This window comes from Muscardinus avellanarius (genome assembly GCF_963383645.1).
Source record: "Muscardinus avellanarius genome assembly, chromosome: 9".
Classification (NCBI taxonomy): Eukaryota; Metazoa; Chordata; class Mammalia; order Rodentia; family Gliridae; genus Muscardinus; species Muscardinus avellanarius.
In genome coordinates this window covers 49783068-49808958 of record NC_137795.1, presented here as the reverse complement: position 1 = coordinate 49808958, position 25891 = coordinate 49783068, and the positions used below count along the sequence as shown (strand labels likewise).

At 38.5% G+C, this 25891-nt stretch overlaps 1 protein-coding gene across 4 annotated transcripts in view; it reads left to right on the top strand.

Annotated features, from left to right (window-relative positions):
- MAGI2 (membrane associated guanylate kinase, WW and PDZ domain containing 2) overlaps positions 1 to 25891 on the top strand; it is a gene marked incomplete at both ends in the record, with an annotated part of 1509512 nt that overhangs the window by 1308053 nt on the left and 175568 nt on the right. For 2 of the 4 annotated variants that reach the window (XM_080701937.1, XM_080701939.1), the window contains 3 exons: positions 2606 to 2647; positions 9329 to 9420; positions 19699 to 19891. In XM_080701937.1, the coding sequence (XP_080558063.1) occupies positions 2606 to 2647; positions 9329 to 9420; positions 19699 to 19891 (327 nt within the window). The remainder of the gene's footprint in view (positions 1 to 2605; positions 2648 to 9328; positions 9421 to 19698; positions 19892 to 25891) is intronic. The other 2 variants (XM_080701938.1, XM_080701940.1) reach the window with 1 other exon arrangement.

Genomic DNA, 25891 nt, shown 5'->3' with positions numbered 1-25891 from the left:
AGGTAAAACTATCATATATTTATATATTTATTTTTCAGAAAAAAATCTATCCTAATATGGAATATGGATTCTAGATACCCAAAACGATCTTGAAAAAAAAACGAAGCTAGAAGATGTATATTTTCTGATTTCAAACCATATAAAGCTACAATAATTGAAACAGTGTAGTACTGTTCTAAAGGCAGATATATAAACCATTGGAGTTAAATACAAGCCTAGAGCTAAATTCTTCCCTATATTGTCAAGTTATTTTTGACAAGGTTTCCATGAACATTTGGTGGTGGAAATAATAATCTTTTAACTAAATATTGTTGAAAAATAATAATTACATGGAAAAGAATAAAATTGGACCCTTACCTAATCCCATATACAAGTATTAACTCAAAATAGATAAAAGACCCAAATATAAATCTTAAGACTATAAACTTTTAGAAGAAAATCTGGGTCATAAAACCTCACAACATTGAAATTGGCAGTGATTTCTTGGATATGATTTCAATGGCACAGGCAACAGAAGAGTATATAAACTCCCTAAAAAATAAAAAAAAATATTGTATATCCAAAGACTATGTAAACAGAGTTAAAAGTTACTAATAGAATGGGATAAAATATTTCCAAATGCTATATCTGAAGGTATATTAATATTCCAACTAGAAATCCTAAAAATTAACAACAATAAAAGCAAACAATACAATTTAGAGATAGGTAAAAGACTAACATAAATAATGAATCTCCACAGATAACCAATCTTAGTTGTCTGTTGGATGGAAAATCTTGTTCCTCTGGTTCTGGTGTGTGTTACCTATTTCTTCTTTGTAGTTAATCTCTTTGAGTATTTTCTCTAGTGCTGGTTTTGAAGACATAAATTCCTTCAGTTTCTGTTTGTCATGGAAGCTTCTTATTTTTCCATCTAATTTGATAGAAAATTTTGCTGGGTAGAAAATTTTTGGCTGGAAGTTGTTTTCTTTCAGAGTTTGGAATATGTTACTCCAAGCCCTTCTGGATCTCATGACTTGGTTTGGGAAGTCTGGAGTGATTCTAATTGGTTTGCCTCTGAATGTCACTTGGCCCTTTGCTTTTGTTGCCTTTAAGATTCTCTGCTTGGCTTCCACATTGGTCATTTTGACAATTATGTGGCGTGGGGATCCTCTTTTCCAATCCTGTCTAAGGGGAGTTCTATAAGTTTCCTGGATCTGTGTATCAACCTCTTGCTCTATGTTTGGAAAATTTTCTGCTATTACTTCTTTGAAGAGATTGTTGATCCCTTTGGTTTCACTTTCTTTTCCCTCCTCTATTCCAATTATTCTTAGGTTAGCTCTCTTAAAATGGGCCCATATTTCTTCAATGTCAGATTCCTGCTGTTGGATATTTTTTTCTAGATTAGAAACTATGCGTTCATTTCTGGAATGATCATCTTCTAAGAGCGAGATTCTGTTCTCCATGTGGTCTAATTGGTTGTTTGTGCTTTGAATTGAGGCCTTTACTTCATTAATTGCATCCTTTATCTCTTATTGGCTCTCTCTGAGTTCTTTTCGAAGCACCTCTATTATTTCTACAGTTATTTTCCTGATTTGATCTTCTAGAAATCTCTGATTTTCTGTTTTAGGGGGTTCTGATGTTGTGAGGTTGTGGGCATTCCTTGCTCCATTGTTATTCCTCTTTCCCATGATTTCGGAAGTTTGTGCCTTCTCTGGGTTCTTCCCTTGGGTCACTATGACTTCACTTAAGGTGCTCTGGATCTCGAGTCTGTAGTATCTCAGACCCCACTACTCCTTTACTGGGTTGTATCACAGAGTCTCCGACCCAGGGAGTTGATCGAGGCTGCTTTAGACTGTGGGGGGTGCCAGGTTGCACGTTCTCCTATGGTGTGATATCTCTGCCACCACCCCTCCCCCACTGGGTCAAGTCCCAGGGAGTACAGTACTGGGATTTCTCCTCTGTGGCCCGCAATTTGACTCACTGTTCTTGAGTTTACAGATGTAGCTGTACTGGCCTCCCTGAATTCGCTGCTGCTGCCGCCGGTGGCAATATGGCGCCGCTGCTAATATGGCGCTGCTGCTACGCCCTCGGCTGTGAGGCTGGCTTATTTCTTCTTTGTTTTGAGTTCTACTCTGAGTCCCTGCAGCGTGTGCTGAGCTCAGCCACTGGGAGCTTTAGATTCTCCCTGCGCTGAAAAATCCCTCCCGGCTGTTCCACAGCGGCTCACCTCGGCTTGCTGTAGCTGTCCGGTGAACTTGCTGCTGCCGCGTCCTCGGGCGTGAGGCTGGTGTATCTCCTCTGTGGCTCTGAGCTCTGTTCTCAGTCTGCTTTCTCTCTGGAGCCTGGTGATTTTTTTGTTTCTCTGGTGATGGTGTTTTCTGGCTATGAATGGCGCTGATTTTGTGGTAATGGAGATTGGTTGTTAGCGGGGCTCTTAAGCCCCGCTTTTCTTGGTCGCCATCTTCCCGGAAGTCCTGAAGTCTTCCATGGATTTTTAGAAAGGAAAAAAATCATTACACATAAGCACGAGATTGGGGTGGGGGAGTTATAATAGTAACAAAAATAAAGATGAATTTTAAAATGCCATAAATGAATTTCAATTTTAATTCCCCATTTTCCCATCCAGAACAAGTGCCACCCAGGACCAGTTTTCGAATGGATTCCTCTGGCAAGTATTCTTCAGTACTCACAGTTCTGTGAACAAATGTCTTCCATTTTGTGTAACCAGTCATTCTTCTGAGTAGTATCAGTTTTTCAGTATGTAATCCCAGTGCTGATTTTATTCACCTACATATGCATGTATTCAAGATAAGAACTCTCATCATACTGGGTCAAAATGCTTGCCAACTAAAGACAAAGGAAAATAGTCATATTCATGAATGTTCTCCATAAAGTACTTTAGTAAAATACTAGATTTAAAATCAGCTCTCAAAAAGGAAACCACTTGAACGAATAGATCTGTGCTGTCTAAGACAATAGCACTAGCTACTAAAATGTGTAATGTGGCTATTCTAATTTAGATATGCCATGAGCTATGTGTAGGAGCCACATTAGATTTCAAAGATTTAGGAATACTATCTTATCAGTTATTTTTATATTAATTCATGTTAAAATAGTATTTTGGATAATCAGGTAAAATGTTGTTAAAATTTATTTTACTTCTTTTGCTTCTTAAAAGGTGACTGCTAGATAATTTTAAATTACTTATGCAACTTACATTTTACTTATGTTGTACAGTGCTAGAACAGATAAAAAGAATCAATAATACTTCAAGAGATATACTATTTAGACATTTCCAAAGAACTTATTAGAAATGTTTATAATATTAAATAAAATTGTTTTCAGATCAATTAAATACCTATCTTACAACTTTTAACCATGCCAACTACATGCAATAATATTTTAACTTAGGACAGAATATCATAGTTTCAAATTTATGAGCTTTAGAAATATCCAACTAATTTATTTGAATTTTTATTTACTCACTATGAAAATACTTTGGTGTAGGCTAAAATATATAACATTTTTGTAGAACTGAAGGAGGAAAAGGAAGATTTAGGTTTTTTTCCTCTTGGAAATAATAATGCAAATGCTTTGAACAGCTGATTAGACACCACTGGATGGAGAGCCTGAAGACTGAGACAATCACAGCAAAGAGTATTTCTTAATAATAGCAACTATTTCAGGACTCTGGGCTCACAGCACACATTTCTAGAGTGTTTCTATGGTGACAGCTCATTATCCATCTCAGCATGTTCTAACATACCCTTGGAGAGTATATGCGCTTGAGATCATTTCATTCTGTAAGTTTCCATGTCATTTTTTTGGATATGTAGAAAATATGGAAGATACCGCCTAGTATTTTGTCTTCAAATCATGTCTACAGTATTTATTTAACCTACTATGAAATTACCCAGAGAGAAAATGGGACCTAGTAATTACAGTTACAAAATGAAATCAAGATTTAACTTGGAATTCTAAATCACAGCTCACTGGCCTCAAGCATTTCTTGAAAATCTCAATTTATGAATTTATTTCATTTAAAGACAAAACAATAAAGTAGGTAAGGGCCACTTAGTCATTTAGATCACCTGGATATCTGTGTGAAGTCATATTTTTGCTTTAAAAATACCACTTCAAACACAAAAGTTATATAGTTTGAATATGTTATACCACTATGCAATCCAGATTTCCAAGAAAAGAACCAATCCAAATATTTTGTTAAATGCCCCCACAAATAATCAAATATAATTTAGGAAATTAACAAATGTATCCAATAAATAGGTCTCCTATATTGTTTCTCATGTCTAATATTTTCTTTATGAAACTGTAATAATGTAGCTATCAAATATGCTTTTCATAATTATAAAGTACATTATTAGCTTTATCTGCATAAGATCCTTAGGTACAGAGTCAAAATTGATAGTAGCAAGTCCTAAATAATTGTATTTATGAAACTAAATGAATATCCCATAGTGGAATAATGCTGTAGTTTATTGGATCTAGTAGATTCTTGAGCATTCTAAGACAACTAAAGTCAAGGAATGTTCAGTAATGTTGCAGGCAGGCCATGCAAAAAGGAATGCTATCATAGATGCCATCCAGGAAGAATATTAACAGTGGAATCTATGACCAAGAACTTTGAATGGACAGCTGCACCCAAAGACAAGAATATCACAGAAACCACTTCTAAGAAACTTCTATCCCTTGCTTAAGATCAGAAAAAATTCTGCCGTCACAAAAGATGCATCAACAGTACCAAATGGGGCACAGAAACCAATCAGAATGAGAAAAAAAAGAAAACGGCAGTTCAATTAGGTCATCAATAAGGATGTCATCGGTGGTGGTTAAGAGTTCAGTAATGCAGTGAGCAGAAACCAGACTGGCAGGAAAGAGTCAGAAATGGGGTGGAGGCGCCTCTAGAGACTACTTACTCCTCCAAGTTGGAGTTGGAAGGAGGCATGGGGCCATATTTAGGATGAGGAAATCTGAGCCTTGTGCAGGCTGAAGAAAATCAAACAGAGAGTAGAAGATTGCTTCTACTATGGCTAAAACATGCCCAGCCATATTCCTATTACAAAGAAATAAAGAAGGAAGGTGAAGAGAAGGGATTCTTAAGGAAAGTGCTTTAGCTACTTATCTGATGTTAGATTCCACCAGTAGAAACTAATTCTTTAACTCATTCCATATCTAGAATGCTTGGAAATACAAAAGCCAGGACATGTTTAATAACCTTCAATTCCTGATTCTTTTATTGTGCTGTCTTTCCTAGATTCTTTACAAGAATAATCCATAAAGAACAAATCCTTTTCTAGCTGGAAAAAAATTTTAATAAATGCATTCTTTGTGCCAAACTGTGATAATAAGCCATGGTACTTATGTTTTAATTAAAACATGAAAGGGGACTCAAGTACCAAAATTTAATTGACATGTTTACTGTAGCATCCCATGTGCCAAATTAATCCATAAAAATGCTGTTCTTTGCATTTTTGAAGATTGAATCCATTCATAAATTTAATCAGTTGTGTTCAGTCATCCAGCCTTTTTCCTAATACATAGCCTTGCTTTTCAAAAGCAAGACCAAGATATACAGAGAATTCAGAGCCCCCTGGAGTTTTAATGCAAACTAGGAATCAGCTGTTGAAATTGTTTCTTTATTATTAGGGAGGTTGTCCTGATACCTGGATATAGTCATCACTTAAAACTTTTTAAATGTTAGCTTTCATGATTTTGGTATGAGACTAGGATAAATTAAGACTTGTAAATACCATTCCAGTAGCTTGTAATAGGAATCATAGAGAATCCAATCTGGAAAGAGTATCAGAAGGTGTTTTATCTCTTAATGCATGAGTAGCTGGGACCCACCTTCTAAGCGAGAAGCAACATTGGCCATGGCTGGCCACTGAACACCAACCACTGCCTCTTCTTGAGCTATACCAAGCAATATCCAAGAGTGCCCCTGACAATTCTGTAAAAAGGGCTGAAGAAAGGAGAGAGAGAGAGAGAGAGAGAGAGAGAGAGAGAGAGAGAGAGAGAGAGAGAGAGAGAGAGAACACACACAAAGTAAAATAGTCAAGGAGATGAGAAAAAGGATGTTAGTGGGGCGTGGTTGACATCCACTTGGACTCAGGTCTGGACAGGTCTCCACCAGACCCCTTGATCTAATGACCTCCTGGGTACATAGTTGATTTATAAACAAGATAGGGATGGTGAGTGTTAACTTCTGTCTCCAAGGAGTAAAGAGTTGGCCCTGGTTTTTTGGTTTTTTGGGGGGTGTTTTTTGTTTTTTGGGGGTGTTTTTGCTTTAACTAATAAGAAAAGAGATGAAGCATGGTAACTACCATTAAGCATGTTATCAGACCAGAGGAGTAGCTAAGACAAAGTATCAGAAACATAGCTCTTTCAAGAGAGCAAACAAAGCAAGGGAAAGAATAATGTCTCCCAGCTTTGTGCATATCATTGTTATTTTGTAAAGCTAGAGCCAAAAGGAAGGGAAAAAAACAAACCAAAGGGGGAAAAAATTGTCTTTCTAAAAGCCCTTATTTCCCCATAAAAATACTGCTTCAAGGAACAATCTATCATTTAAACTTTTTTTCCAGTTGACTATTTCTCTAAAGTTTCCATGCCCTGCAGCCTCTGAATCTGTGTTCAAAATTAACAGAGAAATAAAAAATAAATCACAACTGCTGATGCAGCTCTCTAATGGGTCTCTCTTTGCCTTTCTACTTGCTTGTGTAACATGGAATTGCCTGTCTCTACCTAGAAGAATGCAGGGATAAAATCCAATGGTTGGCACATGCCACCCCACACTTGAAATTAGGTGGAGTCAGGGTGGCAGTTAAGGAATTGTAATTGTTACTAGGAGGCACAAAAAAATAAGAGGAGAGTAAATGCCTTCTTCATATCTTTGTTCCTTTGAGTTAAATTAACTAGATAAAATCTAGATTTTTTTTTTCTTCTACAAAAAAGGCCCTGAGTTATTTATTAAGGAAAAGCTTTCCTATTCCCTCAGGAATCTCAGCATCCTCTGGCATAAGCCAAACTCTTCTACTTTGACACATCTCCCAGTTCCATTACTAGGACAGTCATCATGTCAGCATTTCCTTAGGGGAGAGTTTTACAATGAAAAAAACTGAGCATGTATCAACTCCTTTAGGAGTTCCCTGTATAATAGGGATGGATACAGCAATCATTAGAGGAACAATTTCCCACTTACTGTACTCACCAGCCATGCAAAGATGAGAAGAATATAGGAGTCGGTGGAAAGTTCTTGTTAAATGCGTGCTGTTGGCACTCTCATTTTACAAGTAAAAAATATGTCACCTCCTATTTGTGTTTATATATGTAATATATAATTATAATATATATTATATGTAATTATATATATATATAATTTAGTGTCTTACAAGCTTAAGATGACATAGAAAAGAGATTTCAATGAGCAGTTGTATTATAACCAACTTTACGAACAGTGATTTGGCATTACCTATAATCTCTCATCCCCCCCCCCTTGCCTTTATCTTTCCCTTGAGAGGGGTTCATGTACTTGCTATGATTTTTTATAGGCCTACTCCTCCTGCCTTCAGATGCCCAAAGGCTTAACCTATACCTCAGTATGTGATTTCATACAGACTACTATGGGCTCCAGAAGTAACCAAGTTCAAGTCATTTGGGTCTCAGAGAGTGTAGAGCAAATTTCCATCTTTTTTTCACCTGTCAACTTTATTTATAAAAACTGATTTCTTCTAAGTTCTTCCATTTAAAATATGAATGATTATATGCTTCCTAAAAGATGGCTAACAAATGTGGAGGTCTAATTGGTTACTTTGAGATTGTCTTTCCCATTCAGTGAATAATATACAATTATCAGTTATGTGTGCATTTGGTCATAAAAAGGAGTGAATGGTCATTGAGTCTTACACAGTATATACATGCACAGGACTAATGTGTTCAATTCAGCCTCTTTCAGGAATGCACCAGATAAGTAATCAGCCTTTACCCACATAACAAAAGTGAATGACTTGCCTCTCCTACATGGAGAGGAATAGCTCGGGTTGTTGAATATCAAGACAAGCCCAAGATCATTGTGGTCTATATACTATATTGTTTCAGTAGCCCCACCCACAGCAAAGCCTGGAAGAGAGCCGTGGCCCTCTTGCAATGCCTCTCTAATTTGACCACTATAATATAGTCAAGTGAATTAATCTCTGGGGGATTTTCAACACATAAGGTTCTCCTTTGAAATCCCATCCTGATTTCCAAACCTATTCTGTTTAAGCAAGGGGGGTTTTTATTTAATACTTGCTTCTATCAGTTCCAACATCTTCTTTAAATTAGTCCTAGAAATCACTAAATAATTCTTAAGCAAATAGTTTAATAAATATTCCTCTAAATTGCTACTTATCCACTGACATCCTAATAGTGGGTGTGAAAGCGTGCACAAATCAGTTGTGATTGAGATATTTCCCCCCTGGAGAAGGTTCTAAGATCTCAGAGCCCAGGATAAACAGATTCTCCTTAAAATGTCAAAAATTTTCTAGTACTTTTTATTATGCTAGGGCTGAAAAATAACATTCAGAGATTCCCAGCTTATTTGTAAGTACATTTCTATTCTTTCAGCTGATTTCAGAGAGGTATCCTTTCTCTAATTTATTTTGAGTGCACGAATGAATGTAATACACCATTAGTAGCTTCTATACTCTAAAATGTGTGGGGGATAGAAAGAGTTCACCTTAGACCCAGATGAATTTCTAACTGTAAGTTATGAAAAAACTAAAGAAATTTGTCAGAAAATAAACACTTCACTTAAACTCCAACAGAGAAAGCTTTCAAGTCTGTATTTTGTAAATTTTAAAAGAGACATCTTATATTGGCATAGTTTTATACCATGCACACACACAGCTCTAAACTATGCATTAAATCATAAACAGATACTGGTTATATTATAGGTAGTCCTTTAGTAGGTAGTTCCAGGTTTTACCATCTGTCCTCTCAGTTCTGAAGTAATCAGGGTAAACATTATCAAAGTGACAGCCAAGCTTCTTGAGGGTGATCCAGAAGCTCTCAGAAAAATTAAAAAATATAGAAGCATCAGTATTTTTTATCAGAAAATACATGTGCTCTTTCTACCCATGGTAATACCCTAGTGATGTCCCAGGCAGTCCTACCAAATTTGGGAATGCCTATTTCTGTGCTGCCATATTTTTTATATCCTCTATAATTTCCATTGACTCTAACAGCACTCTCATTAATCACATTCACAAAATTAATTTGTCTTTGGTGTGTTCAATTCCTCGGTGGGTGGGGAGAAGGCAGGATTCATTACTCAATGGGCTCTCCTTTATGCCAGGTCCAGATTACAAGGAATTGGATGTTCACCTTCGGAGGATGGAGTCTGGATTTGGCTTCAGAATCCTTGGGGGAGATGAGCCCGGACAGCCTGTAAGTTGAATTCCCTTTATTTTCACACTTTGGGCTCTATTGTGCATTTAAGCACTGGGGAAATTGTTACTCAGTATGACATCTAAAAAGCAATGTCTTAGGACTTACGTAAAAAAGAAGATTGAAGTTTGTTTTTTCTTGCTATTCTCTTTTTAAAAGATCTCATAACATAAAAGTGTATCCATAGCCAAAAGCTTGTCATAAACTACATTAAGAGAGGGACATCTCTCTATAGAAAGTATTGGATTCCTCTTAAGGATTTCAATAATTTAATGATATTAAAACTTCAGTCTCTCTGAGTGGCAGCTCATGGGTAGACATGCAAAAATGATAGAAGACCCACGTGAAGAAATGACTTGAGAAGGCAGAAAATTGTGTGTGTTTGCAGCCAAAACAAGAGAGAGATAACATAGGGAAAAGCAGAAGTAAAATCAGTCAGGCTCAGTGCTGTAAAGTATCAACCAGACTTAAATTAGGGATTATTATCTTCATGAGAAAATGTTTATGAATTCAACCTCAGTTAACACAATATTTGAAATTTGGGGAGGGCTGTGGAGACATCTTTATATTGGTGTGTGTGTGTGTGTGTGTGTGTGTGTGTGTGTGTGTATTAGGGTGAAAGAACAAACCAATAGTAATTAATACACAGAAAACCCAGCAAAACTGTATTTGTGGACGTATATTAGAATATCATGTATAAAGCATTCATTGTGAAAAATGTATCTTAAATGGTATGTTTGGAATAGATGAAGAGCTAGAACTGTGCAGTCAGATGTTAGCATGCCACCCCAACTCTAGCACCTGTACCCCATCCTTCTCTTGCCTCAGTTTCCTTGCCTGCAAGATGAAGGTACCAAGAGCACTTACTCATAGGATGACATTAAGCAGTAAGGAAAAGAGCATATGTTAACCTATTAGTATTACACCTGAATCTTGTTAAGTGCTGTCAAAATGTTTATCATTTATCAACTTTGTCTCACATGTTAATAGATTTTCCCAAAAAATAAAAATAAAACTTATGGGCAGAAACCTCCAGGAGAAAACAGGTCAAACTAACTAATGAAAGGAATCTGTAATGATTAAAACTGTCTCAAAAATGAAGCCAATTACCTCGGTAGAGAACAAGATCCTTCACCTGAGAGCTATTTAAGCAGTCAGTGAGAATCTGACAGAAACCCAGAGGGGCTTCCTCTGCTCAAGAGGAGTTGGACCTGATGATGGATGAAATATCTTAAGACAGAGAATTCCAGGAAGCTGAACATGGAGGCCAGGGGCTGGGGTGGTCACTCCAAGATGAAAGACTTATTTCCTAATTGCCGGGGATCAAATTGGCACCAACCAACCAACATGTCACTAATTGCCTAGCTGCCGAAGATGATGTAAAAGTGCATTTATCAACAACTGGCCAGATTCTCCTTAGTTCTTTGGAAGGGGAGTGAATGCCGAAGTCAAATTATAGGGCTTGTGTAACCTGAGGCTTCACTTTACTGAAGGACCAAGTCAAGGATCTCATGCCAGAGATAGGAGCAGTGAGACTTGGTCTCATGTTTCTGCCCTCATTCCTTTGCTCCTCTCTCCCTCTGTCACCTTATTCTGAATTTGTCAGGGATCCTCAGTCAACTGGCCAGGTCTCCAGCTCCCACTCTCTCTATAATCCATCATACTTTATTTATAGAGAATTTAAAACATTGTAATTTCGTATATGTAAATAGATAACACATTGATTAATACTTGAAAACCTCCTGGCTGCCCCAGGCTGTTGATCTGATTTGGCTTCCTCCAGGATTGTTCTCTAATATGTTTGTATATCTGCCTGTTTGGTTCAATAAGTAGGATTTTAAACTCCTCGGCAAGGTCTTCCCCTTCCCCTTCTTGTTTAGCACTCCACTGATGACAAGTGTGTCATCAGTTACCTAGAGTTGGCCAAACTAAAGATTCTCTGCTCCCACAGGCTACCACATCCACCCAAGATTCCTGACATCAACTTAAGTGACTTTACTAAACTGCAGAGTCCAAGGGAAGAGTCTCCACATACAACCCACACTTGACACAGAGCCATAGGTTCAGGTACCCGCTGTGAAGCAGGCTCACTGTGTACTAGGTACCAACTTGTCTGAGTCCAGTGAGAAAAAGTATCCATTAATACAAGTTATATAAAGTGTGCTTATTACTTACAGATAGAAGGTATGAGACAAGAACAGCCTAGGATTTATTGTGAGTTTTTCCCCTAACGCTCAAGGAAGCTGTCCAGGACAGACGAATCTCTGCTGGACATGCCCCACGTGTTTCATAGCTAAAGAATCCCAAAACACAGACCATTGAGGGTTTTATACCCTGGTGGGCTCTGACTCTCTGAAACAAAGAATTGAAGGGCATCCTGTCTATAAGGGACTAGAATGGAGCTTGACATATTCCAGCCATCCCCTCCTTATATTGGGATATTATGTTCCCAAAATAATCTATGGTTATTCCTGACAACTGCAAGCAAAGAAAGAACAGTTCTCCAAGGCCACTGGAGAACTGTCCTAAACCCACAGCCTTCCTTTAGTTTTTAGAACAATTCAAAACTCAGCAAAGTGTTATATTTATGATTAGTTTTCTTTTAAGGAGAGGATATAAATTAGAAAAAGCCAAAGAAATGCATAGGACTAAGTCTGAAAAAGTTTTAAATGTCAAGTTTCTGTCATCCTCAGGGCCATATTATTTTTCAGCATGGACTCAACAAGTACTGCCAAGCAGAGATGCTCATATAAACCTTGGTGTCCAGAGATTCTGTTGTGTTTCATTACAGGGACATGCCCTATTTTTGCATTCCCATAGGGTTGAGCTCAATCTCTCGCCCCCTCTTTTCCCAAAAAGTCAGACTGAGAGCACAGGGCTCAAAGGCCCAACCCTCTAATTACATAATCTGTCTTTCTGGTATGGTCATCTTTTACCTTAAAGCCAATGATGTATCTGGTCCATCCTAAGTTTCTCCTTAAGCTAAAGCACCAGGTCTGGTCTAAGGGACTCACCATGGGCAGCAAAGACCTTCTATTTTAAGAGTTTGCACATTACCCTTCAGGAACCAGACCTCCCTTTGGACTGAGACCAAATTCTTTCTTACAAAGCCATGTTTAAAAGATACCAAACAAATGAAACCATGCTCAAAATAACACACCACTATAAAATAACCTTAGAGTATTTTGTGGGATAGTGGACACTAGCTAAAATAATTACAGGATATTTAAGGGTAAAGTCAAATAAATTCATCACTCATATATTAAGGTACTACCTTACACTAACCAACATAGGGAGATTTTACGGAGAGGTGAGTTCTCTGGGTTTGTTTGTTTGTTTGTTTGTTGTTGTTGTTGTTTTGTGGTCCTGGGGTTCCTGGAAGCCCTTCTACCTCTGGACTACACTCCCAGACCTATTTTTATACTTTTTTTTTTTTTGAAAAAGGGTCTCTTAAGCCAGCGCGGCTGGCTTCGAACCTGCGCGATCCTCCTGTCTCCGCCTCCCAAGCGTGGGGATTACAAGCGTGCGCCACCAAGCCCAGTGGCCTATTTTTTTATATATATTTTTATTTGGAAACAGGGTCCCTTAAGCCAGCGCGATCCTCCCATCTCCGCCTCCCAAGCGCGGGGATTACAAGTGTGTGCCACCATGCCCAGCCTGCGTTCTCTGTTTGTTCCATTATATACTGACTGGCACACTTCTCGCATACCAATCAGTAAACTTCTCAGAAGCAAGGACTATAGTTTAGTGGTGTGTATGTCTTCCCAGACTAACACAGAGCCTGGTATAATATTTATTTATTAAACAGAATTAAAGAGAGTTGTTTTCACCAAAACAAAATCATCATCTGAGCTTTTCAGAAAAAAATAATCTCAAGTTTATATTTTCTATGTCCTCTAAATCCTGTAGACTCTGGCTAGAGCTAAGCAATCATCCCTTTTGAGCTGAGCATGGTCACAGTTCCCACAAGTTCCTTAATACTCATCTTGCTTATGTAGGCTACTTACTATCTTTGATACTCCCATCCTAGGGGACTAAATTAAAATAAATTGGAAAGATTAATATTTTATGCCATATGAGCCAACAATCAGGGCCAGATCATATTCTTTATATGTTCTAAGCACTGGAACTATTTTCAGGTCTCTTTTCCCATATATAAATACAAATAAAAGGTTAAACTACAAAGTAAGTTTTGTTGTAATCCCAGCATTTGGGAGGCAGAGACCAGAGGATAGCAGTTAGCGGACAGCCTCAGCTACTTAGTGAGGCACTTTGCAACTCAGGGAAACCCGGTTTCAAAAAATAAAAAGACTTAAAAAATGGGGCTGGGGGTGTAGCTCAGAGGTACAGTACACCTGGGTTCCACCCCCAATAACACAAAAAATAAATAAAATTTTTACTTAGCTGGACCCCCTAGGCCCCTGCTTTGTCTGTTTTGGTGGTAAGCCAGCACCCCATTCAGTAAATATTACCTTAAATTGCCCCTCTCCCCCTGAAGGAGAAAGGCTTGCCAAACAGAGGCATGGGTAGGGCATAGTCTTGGCTAGCTCAGTAAGGAAGAGATCCCCGCTAGACTTTGTGTGGCCCAGATGCAATAGAAGCATTACCAAATTGGAATATATATTGCTCAAAACAAAGCTCAGTTGTGTGCATGCAGCCCTGGCCTCCACTCAACCTCAGAACATCTCCCTGCCTGGTTCCCAGATTCCCAACCTTTCTAAATGTCTGCTTTGCATTCCTAAGACCTTTTTCTCCTTCACTGAGTTGGCATTAAGTATTTATGATAAGCCACCTCAGATTACATGGATTGCCAGTTATTCTTATTGTGTTTATTTACATTTAATCCTGTTTATTGCTTCATTTGAATAACTGAAGACATGCTTCTGTAGCAAGTTATAATTTTGACACTTAAGTTGTAAAGCAGAAGCCTCAATATCCCTGATAAGCAAAGCCAGAAAATAAGCCTTGGAAGCCAGAATATAACCTCTCAGAATGACTGTGTCATGAAGTCTGAGTCCACTCTAAAGATTCCCCCACTAGCCTTTTCTTCCTTTTCTTCTACATTCTAAGCCCAGAGATGACATTCAAACCAAATATACTAGCCTCATTCAATTGCTGATGTGTTACAGAAAGGGACATGGAAGGTGACTTGGTCTCCAAACACAAGATATCGCCTAGGTTACATCAAACAGGTCTCTGCCTCCCTATATCTGAGATGGAGTTGACATCCCACAGCACTCATTAAACACAACAACATGGCTCTCCACAAACAATGAACAGTAGGACTCCAGATCAAACAAAGCAAATGGGCATTTTTCCTGCAAAAAAAAAAATACTTTTCACAGTTAGATAACAATAGAAATAGAAAGAAATAAAAAAATTGCCAGAAAGGAGCAAAAAAGAGATTTCCAGCTGTGAGCTGCAAAGAGATAGAATGACATCAAGATATAAAAATCTAGAAAACACTGCATTGGAGAAAATTTATTCAAAGAAAGAGACAATGACAGCCTACTCCTTGCCACAGGAGACCCATGCAAACTCGTGGAGAAGTTTCAGAAGCAAATGTTTGCCATAAAGTCATGTCGTCCTAGGCTACCATGATTAAAGAGCAAATCTACTGGGTTGAACTAACATTGGGTAGGTAGTATAGGAAAGAGCTAAAAGAACTTACAGGCCTGGAAGAGGGTTTGGGTTTTATTTGTATCTTGTTTTGCTTTTTAGCATTAGCCTTTCCCTTGATTCACTGGAATGTGACTTGCTATTATCTCCACACCCGATGCTCTTTTTTATTCTGTGGCCTCATAACCTAAGATAAAGTGGTGTTGTGCAGTTGTTCTGCTTGTTTTGTTTTGTTTTGTTTTGTTTGTAGAGAAGGTATTTGAAAGACAGTTCCATGGATCAGCTGTGGAACCCACCATCTTTCTTGATCTGTTTTGCCACAAAGCCCTTCCTTTTGGGGCCAGAGCAATTGGGATGGGATGAAAAGCTGCTCTAAGACTATAGAAAAGAGGAAACTAAAGAGTAGGATTGAGGCTAAAGAGTACACTGAGGCTAGAGGGAGGTAAGACGTGTGGCAAGGCTTGTATTAGCTGGGCAGGCTTGCTGGCCAGTGTGGCCAAGTGTCAGCAAGACACTTGGATTTGACTTGATGGGTCAGGAAAGCCAGACCAAGCACTTTTAGCAGGCCTAAAAAGTGACTGTTGTCAGGGTCCAGAAGTTCAGGCCAGGTGCCAGGGGAGAGTATCTCAGTGGAATTGGAATATGCTCAGTGAGATCATATGAGATCACACAGAGATCAATGAGATCACACAGATCCTATGCCCCTGGACCAAATGGAAATACTCAGATCCTTGCTACTCAAAGTGAGATGAATTTGTGGACCAGCGGCATCCAAACTCCTAGGAGCCTATAAAACATATAGAATCTTGGGCTGAACTATAGGCCTGCAGACTCCCAGCGTGGATGCAGAACTGTTTCAGCAAACTTACCAAGTGATTCCTGTGCACCCTGAAGTTTGAGAACTACTGACTTGAAGGCTTAGATATCCTAAAACTTGTTCTCTGGAGTGTAAGTGAATATGATGATGTGTACATTGGGAAGCCAAGATGAGTTACAGTGCAAGAGAGAATCATAGATTATCTGGTCCCTGCAGTTAAGGTGGCAAATGGGGAATAACAGAATGTGTCAAGTAAACAAATCATGTTTGAAGTTAAGGGGAAATAAAGTTATTTTTTTTCCTGGAGAAACACATACAGCTATCTCTGTGTCAGCAGTAAAATGCAGTAAAATACAATGCACAGATGTGCAAAATTGCCAAAGGCTGAGGATCCGTGACAGGATGAGAGCTGGAGATCACAGGAGTGTGAATGGTCAACCTTTGCCCAGCAAAGATGGATGGAGCAAATCTAACCAACACAACATAGCTGATAGGCAAGCACCTCTCATGTCTACCCAGTGCACCATGCTCAACTCAGTTCAAACTTGATTAATAGCTATGGCAACATTTTTTTGAAGGAGGGTAGAGAACAAATAGTGAAATTATAATATATAATAATTATATAATTATTGTCTTGAATTTACTGCTTATTTTTATATTCCATTGAAGTATTAATTTAATATGCTATTACCATTGTCAATCTCCTCCATTCCTTGTGTGGGGTGGGGGGAAGGAGAGGGAGCCAGGGGAAAGCCCACCAAGTGCTGTGTGCATGTATGCCTCTATCACTGTGAACTACATTATGATACAAGACTATAATGCACCAATAAAGTATAAAAAAGAATTAAATGCGTGAAGTTTGATAGAACAATGTTTAAAAATTGGAAGGTTAAAGCTTTGGGGTTTTTTTAATGTAGCCAGTGAAGTTCAATCTTTGATCAAATGTCAACCTCTCAAGAATACCTATTCTAACCAACTCGGACACCTTCTCAGCTATATGATTAATACCCATATACCACCTTACTCTGTTTTTATACCAGTTAGCTTCTTGCATACTACATAATTTATACATTTATATTCATACAGCTATCAAATGGAAGCTCTATAGTCAGGATTTTTGTCTATTGCTCACTGATGGATTCCTAGCACTTAAAATTAGCCCTGAATTGGATGAATATTTGTTGAGTAAAAGAACTAATAGTGAGAATACCTCATAGCACAGCAGGATGGTAGGAAAACAGACGTTTTGTTGGAATCTTCCTTTTAATGAATACTCCTAAGCTTCCTTTTAATGAATACTCCTAAACCCAGAATATAACTTCAAGTGTATCTATATGTCTTTGCATTCCCCCCAACAAGAGAGAAATAGAAATTTCACAATGTATAACTTTGCCTTGACTATTTGCAGCTATGGCTCTCTCAGTGGGAACTCTATATTTCTTTTGGTTTTGTTTTCATTGATTAGAATCAGAACTATACCTTAAAACTGATCATAATTAGTCAAGAAGTTCACAGACCATTTTTCTCTGTAACTATCTATAAGCTCTCCCACGTCGGTGTGTAGAAAATGGAAAGGCTAAAGGTTATTCTTTGGGCTGACCCCACTAAATGCAGCTTTGCATGGGGCAATGAATACAAATAAGCATTCATTTTTAAAGAGTAAAATTTTTTAAAATTGGCTTTAGTATAAAGTAATTATATGATCTTTGAAGCACTCCTTGGTGGGTTGAGCCTTTTGAAGACTATATTGGAACATCTTTCACAAAGAAATTCATAAATTCAGTTTGGCAAGACAATAAGGGACATGGAGACTTGTCAGAAGCATACCCAACTTCTGACGATAGCAAATGGGTACAGTGGGTTACAGAAAAGAACCATACCGTGCAGCCCATCCAAGGCAGGAGATGCAAGGCCATTCCTGTGGTAGTGATAATGAATCAGTCATCATAACACTAACACTCAACACGGAAGCAAATCCATTCCCCACCCTTCAGGAGGAGGGAAAGCAGCAAGAGTGTAGGACATTTTGTTCCTCTAAACAAAAAGAAGTGCAAGTGAGCTGAGGCTGTGAAGTCCTCCTGGCTGTATTTGCCTCCATCTGAGAAGTCCTGGGAATCCCCATCTGCTGCCACGCTGACAGGCCACAGTAAGCAACCTCACCATTCGCTGATGAGCCTGGAGATGTCCAAGTCTGCAGGCCAGGGTGGAGCGATTCGCAGGTTAGCAGGAACTCGAAGATCTGGGACTTGAGAGAAATCAATCTATGTTGAGCAAGGATCACTTCATAACGACTTAAAGCCCCCAGTTAGGTCTCTGAGGCATCATCAAGCTAATACCAATCACTGACTTCAGCCACTGGCCAAAGAGAGAAAGAAACTCAGTGTCCATTAGTTAGAAAAATTGGTGGTAGGTTAAACAGCAAAGTCAAAATATTCAGTATATTTTCTTTCTTCTGAGAAATAAAAAGCCTTTCTAATGGGCTCTAAATTGAGTGTTTCTAATGAGGTGGGAAACCTTATGTTTTATCTCTTTTCCAAGTCCCTAGTTCAGGGAATTGTAACAATATCCACAGTTCCGGGTGCGTGGTCCCTCCTCATTCCTGACACAGAAGGTATCTGTATAGCAGAAGCAATTCAGGGACAAGCAGAACTTGGAATGTCATCTGTACAGAGGACAGTGCTTGGAGGACATATTCAAAGGAGTGGAGCAGGAATCTAGAGGAAAATATGACCAAAAATGTTTTTTTTTAATTTTTATCGGTACTGGAGATGGAACCCCAGGGGCATTCTACCTCAGAGCTACACCCCCAGTCCTATTTTTTTATTCTTTATTTTGAAATAGGGTCTCATTGAGATGCAAAGGGCCTCTCTAAGTACCTGAGGCTGTCCACAAACCACTCTCCTCCTGTCTCAGCATTCCAAATGCTGGGACTACAAGCCTGCACCACTATGCCCGGCTGACTAAGTTGTTTTTTTTTGGTTTTTTTTTTTTTTTTTTTTTTTGCGGTATTGGGGTTGGAACCCAGGGGCTTTCTATCTCCAGGCTACACCCCAGCCCTGTTTTTTTTTCTTTATTTTGAAACAGTGTCTCACTGAGTTGCAAAGGGCCTCACTAAGTAGTAGCTAAGGCTGGCCTTGAACCACCATCCTCCTGTCTCAGCCTCCCAAATGCTGGGATTACAAGCGTGCACCACCATGCCCAGCTCCAAGAATTTTTAATAAATCAACTGGCCAAAAAAAATCTAACTCCATATTTTATTTTCTCCTATGCTCCATCAAAGCAAAAACAAAAAATAAACAAAGAAGCTTTATATCTTTATTGAAGTTTAATAATGTATGCAGGGGGACCCTTATCAGTTTTTGAGCCCTCCTAAGGTGCCATGAAAAAAGTTAAATGCATCAACTGTCTAATTTCATTCATCAGACCTATTTATCAGGTTCTCCCGACAACCCTATGAAATAGGTCCTAGATTATTTTCCCCGCTTTGCAGATAAAAAAAACTGAGCTCAGAGTGGTTAAGAAGCCTCATCCAAGGCCACACAAATAAGAACTGGTGGCAGGATTCCATCATTCCCCATTTCAATGCAGAATTCACATGTATTGGTCAAATAGCATCAGTTTACCTCAAGTTCGAATTTTTCTTAAGGATGACAACTTATGAGCCAGGAACTTTCTGACAATCAGCAGTGTGTTGGAGACATCTATTTCTCTAGGAGAAAGCAACCTGAAGGAGATGGCAGAGCATCCTTCCAGCCTCTTACTCTTCATTTTCAGGCACATGCTCCTATGTATGCATATATGTCTGGAATGTGAATGTCCCTCCCTTCTCACTGCTTCTCTAGATATTGATTGGAGCCGTTATTGCCATGGGCTCAGCCGACAGAGATGGCCGCCTACACCCAGGAGATGAGCTCGTCTATGTCGATGGGATTCCAGTGGCTGGCAAGACCCACCGCTATGTCATTGACCTCATGCACCACGCAGCCCGCAATGGGCAGGTTAACCTCACTGTGAGAAGAAAGGTGCTATGTGGAGGTATGTACCTGGGGCCCGCAGCAAGAGCTGGCAGTCAGGTGGTGAGATGCTTTTGTACAAACACTTGAAACAAACTTTCAGATCAGATTCTGTATTACATGAGGATGGATGCAACCTACATATTCTAAAAGTAACTCTGATTTCTTGAAAGTGCAGATTTTCTCCCCACTAGTACAAAACTCCAAACAGTCTTTGAGACCTACATTTTAAATGGAGTCATTAAAAATTCCTAGCAAAGCCTAGGGCTCTTTTAAGATATGTATGCTCTTTGCTCTTTGGTACATGCTAGTTACAAGAATAACAATATAATAATGGAAAGTGTGTCGTTTGAAAATTTTACTCATTGTATTTACAAACAAAGAACCACAGAATTTTGATACCATAATCAGTAACCTAGGATGGAAATTTTGCTTTCATTGTAGAACCTGATAAAAGGTAACAATAGAACTATTACCTTATGTAGAAAAATACAGCTCTCAATTGAAGAAAACATAATTCATATAGCTCCAAACTTATGAAACAGATAAATTAGAAGTAATTATTCCCTTTACAACCATTTTCTTAGCTTCATAAAAGAATCTACCAAAGATATAATTTTAAAAGTCAGACTGAATATTCATAATATGATCTAATTTACTTCACCATCTCAATCCTCTAAAAAGATTTATATTTTAAGCAATATGTCTGTTATGAGCACCATGCTGTTTTTGTACTCTGGACATTGAGTAACTTTGGTGTTATAGAACTTCCCTAAGAACCGCCCAGGCCTTGCCCTACAAATCACGGAAGCAGTAGCTCCATTGATGGTCTACTGGGACCTTCTGCCCTAGCATCCTGCTGGCCTCTCTGCTCAGCCCCTTGGACATCCCTCATGTAGACTCATCAGTTCAGAATCAGGAGAGAGCTTAATGACATGAGCTTCTTATTTCAGATCGGGAGGCTGAGGCCCAGCCGACTGACAGCTTGCCTAGGAATCTGCAGTGAGTTAGTGATGACGTAGAAACAAACTCCTACCTTTGAGGCCTACACTTTCAATTCCTTATGCCACTCTCAATCCACCTCCCCACTTTAAGACACTATCCGACCTACAGTGAATTCAGAGACCAACCTACAATGAATGCCATTCCCTAATATAAGGAATCTTTCATCTGTGCTATTACATAGAATATCAGAATCAACAAAAGGGGGTCACCTGCTAATAAAAGGCTGTGGGTTACTGGAGAAGATAAGATTTATTTGTTGGAAGAAATTTCCTTTTCTTTTTGAGTCCCCTAAAAACTAGACTTCGTGCAAGGGCAATCTTTTAAAAGGGCAAGACAGAAGAATTGTCAGCCCTCGCCAGTAGAGACTGCTATATATCTTGTATCATATAGAGGTTTTGCTAAGAGGGGCCATCTGTCTTCAGAAATTCATGGCATACCACTTGACTCAAAGAAGTAAAACACCCTGAATTATGTCTTAAGATATAATACTAGGAGATACTAGGAGGAAGACAGTGCATGCTTGGTTAACATTTAACTGTCTCTCTCCCTGCAGAGTGGCTTTTAATAAAAAGTTTGATGTGCTATATGTTCTGTAACATAAAGATAAATTAAAAAGATACCTGATTTACAAGGAAATATACTGCAAAGTGCAAAACCAATGTACCAACATAATTTCATGCTCCCTTGCCACCGGCTGATTATCGCAAATTAAATTTTGTTCTAATCAACCCAAGCTGTCAGAGTCTATACCAAATGCTGCACCAATGTATACTTGCAATCTGTGGGCCATGTGACTTCTGTAAAGATGCTCTTTGCTGCACTTCTCACCAACTCCCCTCTGTTAGGCTTTGAGTGCATTTTGAGTGCATTTAATTTTTGAAAATGTTCTGCTGCAGACTGCTCATTCACACCCAGAGAGTTTCCAGGTTAATTCAGCCCACTCTTCTTTGAAAGCTTCATCAGGATTGAAAATTATTAAGTTCCGCAAAGGATACTTTTAGAGAAAAGTAGATACACAAAAAGAGGGTGGACGAGATTTAAAAAGCATGGGAAGATGACCTTTTCTCGTAACTGCCATTTCTTCAAAGCGAGAAAGGACAACTCAAATGGAGATGACAGCTGAGATGCCTTCTCAAGTGTTTTTATCACTGCTAGTGTTATGCTTTCCTAAACAAGGCAGTAGGAGGACCAAGCCTGCCTTAGGATGGGAAGGTTCAATGCCAAAGGGAGGTCAGAAAGTCAGCCTGGGCAGAAACAGAGAGACAGGAAGAGGGGCACCATTGCCACCTTCCTGCACAATGGAACAGAGGCATGACACAGACAGAGCTGGGGAGGGGCGGTGATAGGGATTGGATTGCACCCTTCATTCTTATCCTTGCCTCTGCTAGTACAATTGCCCTTTCCCACCTCCAAAGGTGCTCCAGAAAAAGAACACATCTCTTAGGAGACATACAGGCAAGTTAGTAACAGTGGGCAACAATTAAAATAACCCAAAAGTCTGCTACAAATATTAAGTCATTAAAGCACGTACACACTAAAGATAGGTGAATTTTTCAAGTAGGTGATGGCAAACTAGTGAGAAATTACTGTGTAAGAAAATACACTATCCAGTCATACCTTCAATTTTTATTTGCCAGGTAATTGTAACAAAGATCCTGCATCTTGAACTAGTGTGGAGAAAAGATGTCTGATTCAAGCCACCAACCCTAGGACTTAGTTGTTGGTGGTTTTCCCCAAGGATATTAGAAGAGTAACTTTAATTATTTTACTGGAAGTGTAAATATTTATATGTTTGGCTGCTCAGCTTTGAGATGTTCAACCTAATGACATGATTCTGAATGCACACCATTTGTCTGAGAGGAGGGTGTCTCTGAGGAATTTCCTAAAGTGTAAATCCAAAACAAATGTAAAAGAAAGTTTTATGACTTAATCAAAACACGTTACATTCAGTTTTAAAGCTATCAGGATCTTTCTCTAACACCTAAAGGAACATCTAATTATTGGCTTACTGCTGAGAAAGGAGAAGTTTTCTGGGCAGCAGGGTGAGAAGTTTAGTCAATATTCTCAGACCCAGTGTATCCTCTAGTCCTGTCCTACACTCTATCCATTCTCCTTGCCTTCTCCTCTCCTTTGCTATGAGAATGGCACTCGTCTCAGTAAGTTGCCTGCCTTAATGAGTAGGAACCAGGACACTCACACAAATGCGTCAGCCAGGCCAGCCCTGAACATCATGGGGCCACATTCTAGGATACCATTATTCTATATTGTTCTAAAACAACACTGTTCATGACCTACCTCAGGGAGGGTTGTTGGAAAAAAATCTTCATTTGGACCCAGAGCCAGATGGATAGAAAAACAATCATTCTACCAATTTTCAAGAGTTGAGGATCCAAGACAAGCCCATGAAGAACTTGGGAATCATAGTCCTCATTTAAAATATAGTCATTTTGCTAAACATGAAGGATTTTTTTTCCGAGGGGTTGAAAGAGAAGTCCAGAGGCCATAGAAAAGAATTCGCTCCTGCATTTGACTCTTCTTCTTGCCCAGGGGCCACGCACATTGATATAGTCGATGGTTTTCTTTCTCTCCATGGAACCTGTGGAATAGCCACGCTAGCCATTTACTGCAAAGACAGATAATTTTTCTTTGTTGCTGATTTACTGACAACCACAGTTCTCAGCCCCCTAAACATGACAGCCAGAAAATGAGATCGCTCTTGTCATTGCTTATGACATTTAGTTACTGATTTGGTCCAATAACTCGGGGAGATTTTCAATTTAATGTAGCAGCATAATAACTGTTTGTTTTTCTTCTTCCAGACTATCTCTAATCACTTTATTTCCAACTTGCACAAGGACTGATAAAGGACATGTGCTTTGCCAAAACAATAACAGCTTGTCTTTGGATATAATGTTTTCCATCAAGGAGGGTACATTTTACAGTGAAAAATTTTAAATTCTAGTTCAAAAGAGGGAAAGGCTTTGCCATTGACATTTTGTTCCTTTATGACCTTTGTACATTCCATACAAATGGCAAAGCATCCTTTTTTATTAAAACATGATTAATTAGAACTTAAAAAAATCTAATGTATCAAATAATGATAGTAGTAGCCTGGGTCTCATTCATTATGTAATTACAAGCAAGCAATTAAAACATTTTTGAAAGACTTTTTAACATTTTATTTAGTTACTTAGTAATTTATTCTCCATTTTGCTTCCTTTCTTTAAATTTTTTTCTTCTTTTTAAAATTTTTTATTGGTGCATTGTAGTCATATATCTTAATGGGGTACAAGATTGTGGAGGCATGCATGCATGTACATATCACCCAATTAGCCCTTACCCAATTCCCACTCCATTCCCTCTCCCTCCCTCCTTCTCATGTTTCGCTTAGTGATCGACATTGGTATGTTTGTTAACATACATCATGTGCATTAGAGAATTTCTCTCTTCTCCTCTCCCATCCCCAGTTAGGTAATCTTATTTGTTCATTTATAGTACCTCCTTCTTCGTCTAGAGTTTCTCCAATGACCATTTTCTTTCTAGCTTCCACATATTAGGGAGTTTGATATAAAGGTTAAAACCTAGAAATATGAAGCCAGGTATAGTGCCTATAATCCCAGAATTGAGGAGGCTGAGACAAAAGGATCACAGGTTCTAGTCCAACCTCAGCAACTCAATAAGACTTTCAGCAACTTGGCAAGACCCTGTTTAGTTTAGTTTTGTTTTGTTTTAATTAGCTGGGTGTACTGGCATACCTGAAATTCCACTTCTTAGGAAGTAGATACAGGAGGATCAAGTCCAGGTACAGCAACTTAGTGATGCTCAACTTAGAACCTGTTTCAACATAAAAAAAAAATACGGCTTAGGATATAGCTTGGGGATATAATGCCCCAGGGTTCAATACCTAGCACCCTACAAAAACAAATCTAAGTATATGAATAAATACAACTTCACTAGATATCAGCATAACAAAACATGTCTGTCTTAGTCTCTTTTCTTTCTGACTTTTTCTTTTAAGAACTATACTAGTCAGCTTCCTATTACTATAGTAAATTTCTGAGCTAAATCAGCTTATGAAGAGAAAATTCTTATTTTGGCTCACAGTTTTTAGGTTTCAGTCTATGACACACCAGCCCCATTGCTTTGAGCCAACTGCAGCACATTGTGGTGGGTGTGCATATTAGAACAATGCCACTCAGCTCGTGGCCAGGAAGTAAGAAAAGAGAGGAAGAGGAGAGACTGAGTTTCTACTATCCACTTCAAAGGCACACTCCCATGGCCAGAAGACCTCCTACCTCCTAAATTTCCAAGCCAAAGATCAGGCTGGAGACTGAGCCTTTAACACTTGGGCTTTAGAGAACATTCCAAACCCAAGCTACAGCAAGAATGGAATCACAGCCTAAAGTGAAGAGAATTTACAAGAACATTCACTGATTGCTTTTGACTTGCCATATTAGAACACCATCCAGATTTCTAAATGGGAGACAATATCTAGAGACCTAAAAAGAATCATTGATTGTCATCATTTTCCATCTTATTCTCTGTTTCATAAACATCTTTTAAGTACACTAATCAAATTTTAAGAAGGAAATGAAATAGTCCTATATCTAATTACAGTATTCTAAGTGCCCACTTCAGTTATTTTAATCAGAGTCCCAATACCTAAGCATTAAATTAAAATGACAAGATTCTTTCTGGATGATAGATCAACTTTCATTTCAAAAACTAGCTTCTCTTCCCTGCCAACTTTCTATCACTCTGCCACATAAATATGCTTGCTATCTTATGGAAATATTGGTTTGGCTTATCTGGTTGATAATAGAGTATATTTTTAATATGAAATGAAGAGATTCAAGAATCCCTAATTCCTTAGCCTAATATTAATTAGATTTGATCCTAGAGTGAACAAACTACTTTTTAAATGGAAATATGAATTTATTTATATATCCTTTTAATTCACTTTATTGAGATATGGTAGGCATAAATAAAAATTATGCAGACTACTTTTAAGAAACAC